Genomic DNA, 13,639 nt, shown 5'->3' with positions numbered 1-13,639 from the left:
ACACACACACACACCCCCCACTGGTTGTGTTAACCAAAAATGTTTCCAGACAATCCCAGATATTCCCTAAGGAACAAAATTGCCCCCAGTTGAGAGCCACTGATTTAAATGAATCCATAATTACATATGAAAAAGGAGCTAAAAACTTTCTTACTGTCCCAGAGTGAGGAATAATTCTTTTTCTATCTAAATTATGGGCTTTGGGAAAACAGAATTTATAAATTTATAGTCTCATCACCAGAATTGGCTTAAAATTAATTTATTGATCGTTATTTAAGATGATTGGCATAAATATTTATAATCAAATATTAAAATGGTTAGAACAGATTTAACACTTACAACTTAGACTTTATGAATGAATCCTCCCTTTTATTTTAGGCTGTTAGTCTAAGGAATAAATTAATTAAGCCTTTCCTAAACCCTAATTTTCTTTTTATTTTAAATTCTTTAAATGTTAAAAAAAATTCCTAATGTAAAATTAATTAATAAGCCTATCAGAGACTTACCAACATTTTAGGGGTAGAATTGCTGGATTATAGGATATCTTTCAACTTCACTAGATCAGTTGTTTTTTCAAATGATTGATTAAGTAACAGATTTTATAACTTTTCTTCAAATACTCTTTTTTACTAGGAATATATTTAACAAATATTCTGAAAACTGAAGAAGGGAATAATGATTTTTTAAAAAAGAAAGGGAAAGATTTAATCAATTTCAGTAAGAGGAGGAAAGTAGCTGAAATTACGGGAGAAATTCAACAGTATCAGAATCAACCTTACTGTTTACGGATAGAACCAGAAATGAGGGTAAATATTTTCTTTGCTTATCTTTAAAAGAGAACATGTTAAATCCTCTGCAGTCTGTAAGAAATACCATAACCGCACATTATGCTACTTACTTTACTATAAAAATAATATAGTTAATAATTAATCATTAGATAGAAGTGGTAAATATTAGATATTCTGTGCTAACAGTCTGTAGTTATGAATATGAATAGGTCCTGGGGTACCTGGCTGGCTCAGTCGGGAGAGCATATGACTCTTGTTCTCAGGGTTGTAAGCTTGAGCCCCATGTTGGGTGTAGAGATTACTTAAAAATAAAATCTTAAAAAAATACATATTATTACGTACTTTTTTCTTGAGAGTATTGCTTCTTTGTACAACTGGTTCAAGTAATGCTTTCAAAAAATGAATTACAAAATGGAATGAAACTCTCTGATGTCCATGTAGTAAAAAGAAAATCCACTACTAGTACTGTCATTGGTTTTTAGCCATTTTAGATATTTTACATGTGCCAATGTAACATTAAGTACTTAATTTCTTCATAAGAACACTGGGTTTAAATAGGGGAAGAGGTTGGTTTTATATGTGTGTGTGTATATATATATATATATATATATGCTTAGCAAAAAATCATTTTTTTAACATTCTATCAGTTGATATTTTATTTTGAGCAATAGTTTATAACATTGATTCTGTGATACTGTAAAATGTGAGATACCTTCTAAATTATAGTAAATGATGATACTGTGTTTATGTTAAATGAATTTTATTGTGTTATACTTATTTGAAATTCAGAACATATAGTAGCTATCAGAATAAGTTCCCTGTCACATTAAAAATTGTGCTCAACTTTCAGGCTTAGTGTGCAGGTCAGGCATATTAAGTGAAAATGGCCACCATGACTCCCACCTCCTAAATTGTAAGATGGTAGCTATTCTTTGTTCCCAGCTCAAAACAAAATACCCTAAAGCCCTAAGAAAGAATGACCTAAACTACACCATTACGAAAATGTAGACAGCTCTAAAGAAAATGGTGACAAGCTGCTAGTGGTCCCATATTTCATTTCTCTTCCCTCATCATGGGGCCAGCCCTCTGTGATATTGAACTTCATAGGTCTAAAGAAATACACTCTTGAAGCTCAGATTAAAGTTTATAATATATTTTCCCAAGAAATCATGTTAAATTATAGTTGGGTATATTTGAAATAGTACTTTTAACATTCATATCTCAGTGACTTCTAATAGGTTTTTGTGATCTATTCTAGACCTTCTACCATCATTTAAAGCATTAAATGATGCTTTATGGGGGTGTGAGGGCATTCACTTTCAAGCCATAGTTAACCAAGTTAATAAATATTAAAAAATAGCGCAAAGGATGAGAAAATCAAGAATACTGCTATTATAACTTTACAGAAGTCTTTAAATTACTGTTGGTTCATACGATTTAATTTGGCTGACCTGAGTATAAGAACAATCTGTTTCAATATTGTTAAAGGAGTAATACAATTTTCTTGACATTGGCAGAATGCCTGAAAAGTGGGGAGAATTTTGTATCAGGAATTTTGAAGCTCATTTTGCCTACTGTTAAAGCGAAAACCCAGTACTTATTTTTATATATGCTTCTTAAACCACTTCAAAATTAAATAAAGTTAAATCCAATAATTTGCTTCCAAGGAATTTTTCTGAGGAAATAATCATAAATGTACAGAAAAATTTATGCATAGGGAGTTAATAATAATTATTCTTATTGTAATACAAAGAATTAGAAAGCACTGCTGTGGAAAACTGCCAGTGTAGAGATCGGTGAAATGAATTCTGGAACATCCATATGATTAAAGACTGTAGAGCTAAAGTTTGTACTTATAAAATAAGTAAACCACATAGAAAAATACTGAGTTATAAATTAAAAAAAGGTTAAAAATAACATATGGTCCCAATTTTACAAAATAAAAAACCCCCCAAAATGAAGATACATATATATGCATATATTCATTCACACAGTAAAAACATTGGAACAATATTCTAAGAGTAAAATGTTAACAGATCTCTGGTTGGTGAGATTACTGTTTATATTTGTTTTTACCCTTTGCTAAATCATCTAAATTTTCTATCTAAAAACTTAAATATAAGCTTAGAAAATTTTTTTTCCATAAAGACAGAAAGGTTATTTTACTAGAGGTTAGCACAGATAAGTTTATAATTGTTCTTGAAATTACTTTTGAATAGAACTTAATCCATCTTATCTCTGGTTTTTTTCTGATTATCAAAAGTGTCATTGTGGGATACCTGGCTGGTTCAGTTGATGGAGCATGTGACTCTCGATCTCGGGGTTGTAAGTTCAAGCCCCACATTGGGTGTAGAGATTACTTAAAAATAAAATCTTTAAAAAAAAAGTCTCACTGTGAATTATAACTGTAATTCTGTCCTAAACACTTTTGATAGCTTACTGGTGATAATCATCTTGTTATAATGAGTAGGAAAAATGTTAACTGAGGGATACTGAGCCATTAAGATGGTAATAAATGAAAATCTGTCCATCTTCTTAATAGATAATGAAGACTAGAATATACAACTCCTGTAGAAATTGTACAACTTTATTTGAAAGTAGAGAGATTAGAATCAGCAATTCTTGTGAACTCTCAGACATTATGATCCCTTAAGTTATTGATAATTTTTTTTTTGTTTTTAACTGCTGAAATACATGTTCCAATAAGATCTAAAACATGTACTTATGGAGATTTGTCTAATTCCAGAGGTTCTTTGAAAACCTTAACCCCATGGGAAGTGCTTCTGAAAAGGAGTTTACAGATTATTTGTTCAACAAGTCACTAGAAATTGAACCCCGAAACTGCAAACAGCCACCTCGATTTGTAAGTTCATTACAATTTAGGAAAAATTGTTTTTTAAAACAATATTATCTTCGGTGTTTAGTAACATATTACCATTAAAATTCTAATTTATTTGAATAGCTATTTTTCAGTCCTTTGTTTTGCAGTACTATTCTATTTCTAAAGTGATACATACTATGGGAGGCAATGTTATTATTAGCCTTTTGATAAAATCTGGTTTATCCTTTATCTTTGTAGGACTTCTTTATCTGTCAGCTTTTAAGCCTTCCTAGTATAAGGGGGAAAGTTGTGAGAAAGTGAGAGCTGTAAATGACCAGAAAATGAAAAGACCAGGAAAAAGGAATGAGCAGGTGTATCATGGTTCTTCTGGCCTGACCATGACTCCTGTCATTAGAGCACCATAGTCCATGGTCGCCACTGGAATGAACTTCACGCTAAAATTTGCTGCTGCAGTTCTGAGTTATTCTTGGGTTTGCAGTGGCAACAGAAGTAGGGGAAGACCAATTCTAAGTGGTTGAACAGAAAGCAAGACGTGGGAGGAATTAAAAACACTTACAACACATCTACTTTGGGGAGTCTGGGTGGCTCAGTCATTAAGCGTCTCCCTTCGGCTCAGGTCATGATTCCAGAGTCCTGGGATCGAGCCCCGCATCAGGCTCCCTGCACAGCCAGGAGCCTGCTTCTCCCTCTCCCACTCCCCCTACTTGTGTTCCCTCTCTAGCTGTCTCTCTCTCTGTGTCAAATAAATAAAATCTTAAAAAAAAAAAAAAACCTACTTTGAGCCAAGCAGCAAGATGTTATCTCATCTCCACAACAATTATATGATACAGATCTTACTCTCATTTTACAAGCAAAAACTGAGGCCCAAAGTTGTTAAATAACTCTTCTAAGGCTGCAAAGCTAGATATCAGCACACTGGAGAGATTTTACCTCAAGTTATCTGAATCTGAGTTCCATGCTTTTTCATTAGGTTACCACTGTGAGAGTTTAAAAGGGGGTGTGGAGGTGGAGGGTGGGAGAACAATAGCAGTTTTCTCCAAAAATTTGAAAGTACCATTGTGGAGGTTGGTCATTTACTGTTAGGAAGAAAAAAAAAAAGGTCTTTTGTTTTTCTTGATGCACCTAACATATGTTGTATATATTATGTCCACAGTAAATACATGTAAAATTGATACCAATGATTTGAAGAAGTTTAGGTTCAAGTGTTTGGAGAAGAACAAGTTTTCACACAGATTCTCAAGAATTTTATTTCTGCAGTATGAAAAGAGGTTTACTTGTATTCAAGTCCATCTTAAAACTAAGCCAATCAAATCCCAAAGTGTTCTACTAGAATGTTACAGGCTGTTTGCAGATTGGGATTTTATTGTACTCTCTTAACTATATGCTAAGAATTAATAGGTAGCATTAAGCGATAAAAATAAAGTCCATGCAAATTAGTAATGGTAGTTATGTTTGCTTTTCCTAGCCTAGGAAATCAACTTTCTCTTTAAAATCTCCTGGAATACGGCCTAATACAGGCCGACATGGCTCTACCTCAGGCACCTTACGAGGTCATCCAACGCCATTAGAAAGAGAACCATGTAAAATGAGCTTTAGTCGGATTGCTGAAACTGATCTTGAATCAACTGTGTCAGCACCAACCTCTCCAAATACACCATCTACTCCACCAGTATCTGCTTCTTCAGACCTTAGTGTGTTTTCAGATGTGGATCTCAACAGTTCCTGTGGTATGTATTTGATGTAAACCATTTAGTAAAAAAGGAATCTGATGTTTCAGATAATTCTTCTCATTTTAATTAGGGAACTATATTAGTGTGGAAAGTGGCATTTAAATGTGAAAATAATGATTAACACAAGGGACTGAAGTATCATTTGTGCATTGTTTGTGCATCTTATTTTCTAACTTATTCAGTAAACGAAGATTTATTTAGTACCTTTTGGGCCTCATACTACTGCTCTTAAGGGAGCAACAGAGAGTAAGACAACAAGCAGATAAGTTTTGTGAAGGAGATTTAAAAAGTGACTGTGATAGAGAGGGAACTAAGAAAGGAATGACATTCCAGCTACAAAGCTAACTTTCCGGTTCATTTCTTTTAAAACTAACATGTCACTAGAGAACGATAAAATTCTGTACTCTCTGTGTTACTACATTTGTTACTTTATGCAAAAATATTTTTAAAATAAAACCATGCATACTACCTTTCTTTTCAAATTAATTTTTCTCATTCCAATAGGCAGCAATAGCATCTTTGCTCCAGTGCTCTTGCCACACTCAAGTAAGTAAGAATTTGAGTTGATTAATGATAATGAAATTAATCAAGTTGATTAAATTTGTATATGAGAGGTGCCTGGGTGGCTCAGTCATTAAGTGTCTGCCTTGGGCTCAGGTCATGATCCCAGGGTCCTGGGATTGAGCCACTCATCAGGCTCCCTGCTCAGCAGGAGGCCTGCTTCTCCCTCTCCCACTCCCCCTGCTTGTGTTCCCTCTCTTGCTATGTCTCTATCTGTCAAATAAATAAAATCTTTAAAAAAAAAAAATTTGTATATGAGTATTTGGGTTTTAGCAACATTAAAAAATTTTTTAAAAATGGAATTCTTATAAATAAATTTAGTTATTTGCTTACAACTGGGTACTATTTAAACTTTACTATAGTTTTCATCATTTTACAACTTATCTGTGGTCTAGGGGCTGTGTGACCTTGAACAAATTACTTAGCATCTCCAACCCTGTTAAGGATCAAATGAGATAACGATGTAGAGCACCAAGCATATTGGTTGGCACAGAATGAACAGTGATTTCATATCAGTTGCCTCTCCTCTTTCCCATCCCAACTCATTTTCCTATGTGGATTATATATTTAAATGTTTATCAGGTTTCCAGACTAGCCCTTGATCACTTGTTTCTTCACTTGATCTTATTTAGTTAAGGCAGTTATTTTAGTAAAACACTATTCTGCCATTCTCAGTTATTTCATAATGTAAATGCTGTCACCGTTCTTTCTACAGTCATTTGTTTAAAACAACCCAGGGGTGCCTGGCTCAGTCTGTTAAGCATCTGCCTTCTGCTCGGGTCATGATCTCAGGGTCCAGGGATCAAGCCCCGTGTGTGGGGCTCCCTGCTCAGCGGGGAGTCTGCTTCTCTCTCTGCCTTTCCCCCCCAACCCCCCAGCTTGTGCTCTCTCTTGCTCTCTCTCTCTCTCTCAAATAATTAAATAAAATCTTTAAAAACAACAACCACCACCACCACCCAAAAAGGTACAGAGTAGCTTCAGGAATAATTCCCCCAATCTGGAGGACTTCTGCTTCTATGATATTAAAATGTATATAATTTAGGTAGTAGCAAGAGAGTTCCTGTCTAATGAGAAAAGTAAGGTTAGTCTTTTAAATGTTTGTAATTCTATATTTTAATATTTAATTTTTATCAAAGTGATATATGCATACAGTTTAAAAGGCTAATAGTGCTAAACACTGAAAATGAAATTGATAGCAGTTCCCTACCCAATGTCTCCCCATGTCTTTTCTTGTTCTCCAGTGACACTTTCACATTTTTAAATGGTGTTTTCATATTTTTCTCTTTTGAATCATTAGTTTTAGACACTGATTTCCTATTACAGTAGATGAGAATTTTGCCCTTTATTCTAATATACTTGTCACATTTTGGGAAAATATTATTCACTATTAGGTCAAGTAGTGTATACTGTGATTATGTTTCCTCTGTTTCATGAAGTTAATGATAAACTCATTAATGCTTAGGTGTTTTTGTTTGTTGGTTGGTTTTTCAAACATCTGTTGCTCACACCCTTTCTTAGCGCAGTTTTCCATAAGGTCAGACCACTAAGGACAGTTGTCAGGATTTTCGTTTTGCTGTTTAACTTGGAAACTTCCTTCCTGGTGCCCTTTTGTTCTGCTCCAGTTTGGACTGGTTGCTCTCTTGGCCTCTCACCTAGCTGTCATCCTAGAAATTCCTTCACCTCTCTCCTGTGTTGGATCCTTGTTTTTTTGGACTCCTTGTCTTCTTTCTTGATATGCTCCCTTATTTTGGTAGAGGCACATCCTCTAGTAGCTACCTGAGAAAGGATAAAAAGATAAAAAGTTTTTAAGTTTTTGTATTTCTGAAAATGTATTTAATATATTTAATTGTTAATAGTTTGGGTATAGAATTATAAATCCTTTTCACCAAGAATTTTGAAGGTATTTTCCTATAGTCTTCTTGCTTTCAAACTTGCTGTTTAGAAGTCCAGTGTCATTCACTCATAAATTGTTCATGCATAGTTTTTAAACATCTGATATGTGCAGGCACAATTCTAGGTGCAAGAGATGTAGCACTGAACAAAATAGAAATCTGTCAATGACCCTCTAGTTTCAATCCTTTTTTTAAAACTAGAGTATACTTGCTGTAGCAAAGGGACCCAAAAATACAGAACCTTAAATGAAATAGAACTCTATTTCTCACAATAGCCAGAGCAAGTAGAAACCTCTGTTCCACAAGCTAGAAGGGCAATTCAGGAATCTCAAAATGGGGCTTCCATCTCTTGAGTTTTGAGCAACTCCAGTTGTTACCATTTTCCAGCCAGCAGGAAGGTGAAGGTCAGTAGGTTTTGTTAGAAAAACATGATCTGCAGGGCGCCTGGGTGGCTCAGTTGGTTGGGTGCTGCCTTCGACTCAGGTCATGATCTCAGGGCCCTGGGATCGAGCCCCAAGTCGGGCTCCCTGCTCAGAGGGGGAGTCTGCTTCTCCCTCTCTCTCTCTGACCCTCCCCCTGCTCGTGCTCTCTTTCTCTCTCTTTTTCTCTCAAATAAATTAAAATCTTTTTTAAAAAGAAAAGCAAAACATGATCTGGGAGTTGCTCGCATTACTCCTGCTCTCATTCCATTGGTCAAAACTTAGCTACAAGGGGGGCTGAGAAATCTTGTCTGTAGTTAGGCAGCCTTTTGTCTTGCTAAAATACATGGGATCCTATTACTTAAAGGAAGAAAAAGAAAGGTACACTGGGGGACAGTTAGAAGTCTCTGCCACAGTATATTCAAGAAAGTTTTAGAATCTTCTCTATTCCTGATGATCTATACATTCACAATGATCTGCTTTAATATGAGTCATTTTTTCCTTTCATTTTGCTATCTACTTATTAAGCCCTTTAAATTTAGAGATTCATGTCTTTGATTTCTTGAAAATGTTCCTCATATGGTTTTGTTAATAATTTCCTCCCAATCATGTTCTCTGACTTGCTTGAGTTCCTTTTCTATATCGTATATCCTAGATTGAGCCTCCAGTTTTCTTGTCTTTTATCTCTTATTGTCCATCGCTTTGTTTTCTTGTTTTCTGCAAGATTTCACTTCATCTTCCAACTCTTTTTTTTAATCTATCATGATTTTGAATTCCCAAAAAATTCTTTCTAGTTTCCTCTGTTCATGCCAATTTTATGTCATCCTATTATTCTGGTTTCATGGATTCACTGTCTTATCTCCCATAGGATATTATAGTGATTATAGTGTTTTTGAAAAAAAAAAAATTGTTTCTGGTTTTATTTCCTTTCTGAGTTGCATCTGTTAGTTTAGTCTGTTGTCTTTCATTTTGGAGTCTTTCCGTCTTTCCTTTCTTGTCTGGTCTCCTTAGCTTTCCATATTTTAGAGTGAGGCAGTATAAACTGATGGGAAATTCTGTATCCACGGGCAGAGCTCGTTGACGTGTAGGTTTCACTCTAGAGTAATAGAGTGATGAGAAGTTTTTTTATTTAGGAAATCCCCAAACATCAGAATCTATGAGGCCTCCTTTCTAGGACTGTTTAATTTTTCCAAAGAAAGATCTTTGAATATTCTGCCTAGGTGGTCTGAACATTTAGTATGAAAATCTGTGTTTTCAGCACGGTCTGCTGGCTCTAGTCTGATGTTTAGATTCACCAGAAAATAAAACCCCCAGTCTCCCACAGAGTTTTAATTCCTCCTTATTTAGATTTAATCAGGTCTTCTGTTTTTCATGCCCATGTCTTTCATTATACCAAGTGCCTTTAACTCCTGATCCCTCCTTTCATTCTGTGGGGGCACATTAAGTGCTGTTTGTCAGTATCATTAACTGTAGACATTTGGGTTTCATCTTCTCCATTTGTCTCTTCATATACATTGTAGTCCACCTTCATGTATTGAAACTTCAGGGTTCAGATGTTTCCCGGCTTCACTGAAGTTTGTTTCTTACTTTCCTTGTTCTGGGTGATGTTTTTACTATGTATATTAGTTTCTTCTAGTGCTGCTCCAACAAAGTACCACAGACTAAGTGGCTTAGAAGAGCACATTGTGGAGGCTCTAAGTCCCCAAGTCAAGGGGTTGGCAGGGCCTTGCTCCTTCTGAAACATGGAAGAGAGAATCTTTCTTTGCCTCTTCTAGCTTCTGGCCTTTGCTGACAATCTTTGGCCTCCTTTGGTTTATGGGTGCATCATCTCAGTCTCTACCTCTGTTGTCAGATGGTCATCTTCTCCCTGCATGTTTCTTTGTCCCTTCTCCTCTCCTTCTAAAGACCTCAGTCATACTGGATTAGAGCCCACTGTCGTCCTAACTTGATTACATATCTGTAAAGACTCTATTTCTAAATAAGGTCGTGTTGACAGGTACTGGGGGTTAACACTTCAGCATATCTCTTGGGGGGACACAATTCAACCCATAACACCAAGTGATTTTAGAATCAGGAGTTCTAGACATTATTTTGGATGGCAGTAAAATACATTTTCCATATGATAAGGAAAATTTCATTTTGAAATTTAATGGAAAATGTTGAGAATAACTGCATAAAATTCTGACTCTCCTAAAACAAATCCTGAAAGAAAGAACATAGTATGTATGAAAAGTGCTCACATACAATGGGAAAAAACAGCAAGACTTCATTAACAATGGACATGAATAGACTGTTCACATCAAAGTCTGAGCAAGCCTGTGTTAAAAGTTACTCTCATACATTACTTATCCCTTGTAAATTGGTATATTAGTATGACCCTTTTGGAAAGAAATCTATAAACAACATGTCAAACCATAAAAATATTCACACCCTTTGGTCTTAATTCAATAGGAAATTGAATACTTACTTTGTACCAGTTACCCTGCTAGGTACTGTAGATTCAGTGGCAAACAAAAAAGACCAAGTTTCTGTCTTCATTTATACAAAATACCATTTTTGGGAAGAAGTCACATATGTGAAGATCACATTGTTCATTCCACTCTCTTGGTTTCTCTAACTATACTTCAGCTCCCTAGTCTCTCTTGCTTGTTTCTCTTCATATCCCCAACCTGTAAAGTTTGGAAGGCCACAAGATTCAGTCCCTGGACCTCTTCTCACTCACTTGGTTGGCCCATTCAGTCTTATATCATCTGTATAATGATAATTCCCCAATTTTTTTCTCTACCTAGAACCTCTCTCTTGACCTTTTGACCCATATACTCAGTAACCTATTCGACATCTCCATTTACATACTTAATAGGAATCTCAAACTTCTCCAAAACTGAGCTTGTTTTCATCCCCTCCAAAGATGTTCTTCCCACTGCCTCCTTATCCCAGTTCTAAGCTGCACCTAATTGCTTGGGCTAAAAATATTAGAGTTATCTTTTACTTCTCTCTTTTTCTCATACCCCAAATGTGATTCATCAACAAATCTTGTTTACCCTCAGAATATATCCAGAATCTATTTCTCACCATCTCTTCTGCTATCACCTTGATCCAAGCCACCATAATCTCTTACCTGGTTTATTATAGTGGCATCCTAACTTCCCGTCTTCCCCATAGTCTGTTTTCAATATAGCAGCCAGGTTCTTTTAGAATGTAGGTCAGACCAAAAAAAAGAATGTAGGTTAGACTTGTCTCACCTGTGCTTGAAGCCCTCCAGTGCCTATCTCAAAGTGAAAGCCAAAGTTCTTTTAAAGGGCCCAGAAGGTTCTATGCATTTTAGCCTCTTTTGATATGTCAGACTTCATCACCTAGTATTCGCCCCCATCACTCACTCTACTCCAGCTACTCTGCCTCCTGTACACAATAGACACATTCCCACATCAAGACTTCTGCTTTTGCCATTCCCTCTGCTTAGAATGCTCTTCACCTATTTGGCCACTTTGCAGACTCTCATGCCTCCTTCAGGTTTTTGCCCATTATTACCTGAGTGAGGTCTTCCCTAGTCACCCCATTTAAAATTGCTCCCCTCCTATCTCTTCCTATCCACCTTCCCTACCTAATATTTCTTCTTCTAATTTATAGCCATAATACTTTTACTTAATTACCAAATCTGTTCTCTCTCCCCAACCTAGAATATAAGCTCCATAAGAACATGAATTTTTGCCCGTTGTTGTTCACTACTCTAGCTATAGTGCCTAGAACAGCCCCTGACACTGTAGCAGTTATGCAGTAAGTATTTGTTGAAAAAATGGATGGATGGATGTCAAAAAATTGGAAGTGACTTACCTATCTAACTAACATTACAGAAATCACTTAGTAATTTATTCTACATTCATTAGTTTGGAACACTGAAACTATTAAAAATGCTTACAAAAACTGATCATATAGGGAAGTGCTCTTGATAGAAAATAAAACTGTGTTCACAGTTCATCAAGGGTTATTGAGTGCCCACTATGAAGAAGTATAACATAGTGGTTAAGTGGTCTCCTGTAGAGTCAGACCCGTATTCAAAAACTCTCACAGCTTTTCCACCATCATTCAGATATTTTCTGCTTCCATGAGTGTGTATTTCTGTAAGGAAGAGAAGATTCACCTAAGTCTGACTTAAACAATAAAAAAGCATTCTGACTCACATAATTGGAAGTCTAGAGGAAGGCTGCTTTAAGACTTGTTGAATCAGTGGCTCAGTGATGTTATCAAAGACCAGGTTTCTTTTGCCTCTTCAATGTTTTGTCCAAATTATCAGTTTTACCTAAGGCTGTTTTCCCTCAAGGTCATAAGAGTGGTGGCAGGAACAATAATGGTTGTGTGCTTTTTTGTTCTGTCAGGTAAGAAGGAAAGAGAGAGGTACAGAGACAGACTGGCAGAGTGCTTTTCCAGAAGGGCAAGGAACTTTCTTTTCGGTAACCGCTAGCAGATCTTTCACATTTCACTGGTCTGAACTAGGTCACATGCCTACAGCTACATCAGTCACTCTGGATGAAGGAATGGATTACACTGATTGACTTGGTCTAATCAGGCCCCATCTTTGGAGCTATGGGATAAGGTCAGCTTTCCCCGGAGCAAAACACAGGGCTGCATGCATGAAGGGGAATAGATAAAAATCTGATCATGTTAAGAAGGTGAGAAGTGGGGCGCCTGGGTGGCTCAGATGGTTAAGCGTCTGCCTTCGGCTCAGGTCATGATCTCAGGGTCCTGGGATCGAGTCCCACATTGGGCTCCCTGCTCCTTGGGAGCCTCCTTCTCCCTCTGCCTCTCTCTCTCTGTCTCTAATGAATAAATAAATAAAATCTTAAAAAAAAAAAAAAAAGGTGAGAAGTGAGTCCCATGCCCACCTCTTTTTTTTCTTTTTTACTTTTTAAAATATTTATTACTGGGGTGCCTGGCTGGCTCAGTGAGTAGAGCATGCGACTCTTGATCTTTTAGGGTCATGAGTTCAAACCCCGTGTTGGGCATAGAGCTTACTTTTTAAAAAATAAAGTTTTTTTTTTAAGTATTTATTATTGAAGTATAGTTGACATACAATGTTATATTAGTTTTAGATGTACAACATAGTGATTTGACAATTCTCTCCATTACTCAGTGTTCACCACAAGTGTAGTCACTCTGTGTCACCATATAGTATTACAATATTATTGACTATATTCCCTATGCTGTACTTTTTATTTCTCTGACTTATTTTATAACTAGAAGTTTGTGCCGCTTAATCCCCTTCACCTATTTCGCCCATCCCCTTATCCTCCTCCGCTCTGGCAGCCACCAGTTTGTTGTCTGTATTTATGAGTCTTTCTTTTTGTTTTGTTTTGTTCTTCAGAATTCACATATAAGTGAAATCATATGGTATTTGTCTTTCTTTGTCTGA

At 36.1% G+C, this 13,639-nt stretch overlaps 1 protein-coding gene across 1 annotated transcript in view; it reads left to right on the top strand.

Moving 5' to 3' along the window:
- The window catches only part of SOS2 (SOS Ras/Rho guanine nucleotide exchange factor 2), an 83,809-nt gene that overhangs the window by 65,972 nt on the left and 4,198 nt on the right, over positions 1 to 13,639 (top strand). The window contains exons 18-21 of the mRNA XM_036110616.2: positions 634 to 806; positions 3,535 to 3,651; positions 5,096 to 5,357; positions 5,865 to 5,906. Of these exons, the coding sequence (XP_035966509.2) occupies positions 634 to 806; positions 3,535 to 3,651; positions 5,096 to 5,357; positions 5,865 to 5,906 (594 nt within the window). The remainder of the gene's footprint in view (positions 1 to 633; positions 807 to 3,534; positions 3,652 to 5,095; positions 5,358 to 5,864; positions 5,907 to 13,639) is intronic.

This window comes from Halichoerus grypus, chromosome 8, assembly GCF_964656455.1.
Source record: "Halichoerus grypus chromosome 8, mHalGry1.hap1.1, whole genome shotgun sequence".
In the NCBI taxonomy this organism is placed as follows: Eukaryota; Metazoa; Chordata; class Mammalia; order Carnivora; family Phocidae; genus Halichoerus; species Halichoerus grypus.
This window is presented reverse-complemented; position numbering and strand designations above follow the sequence as displayed.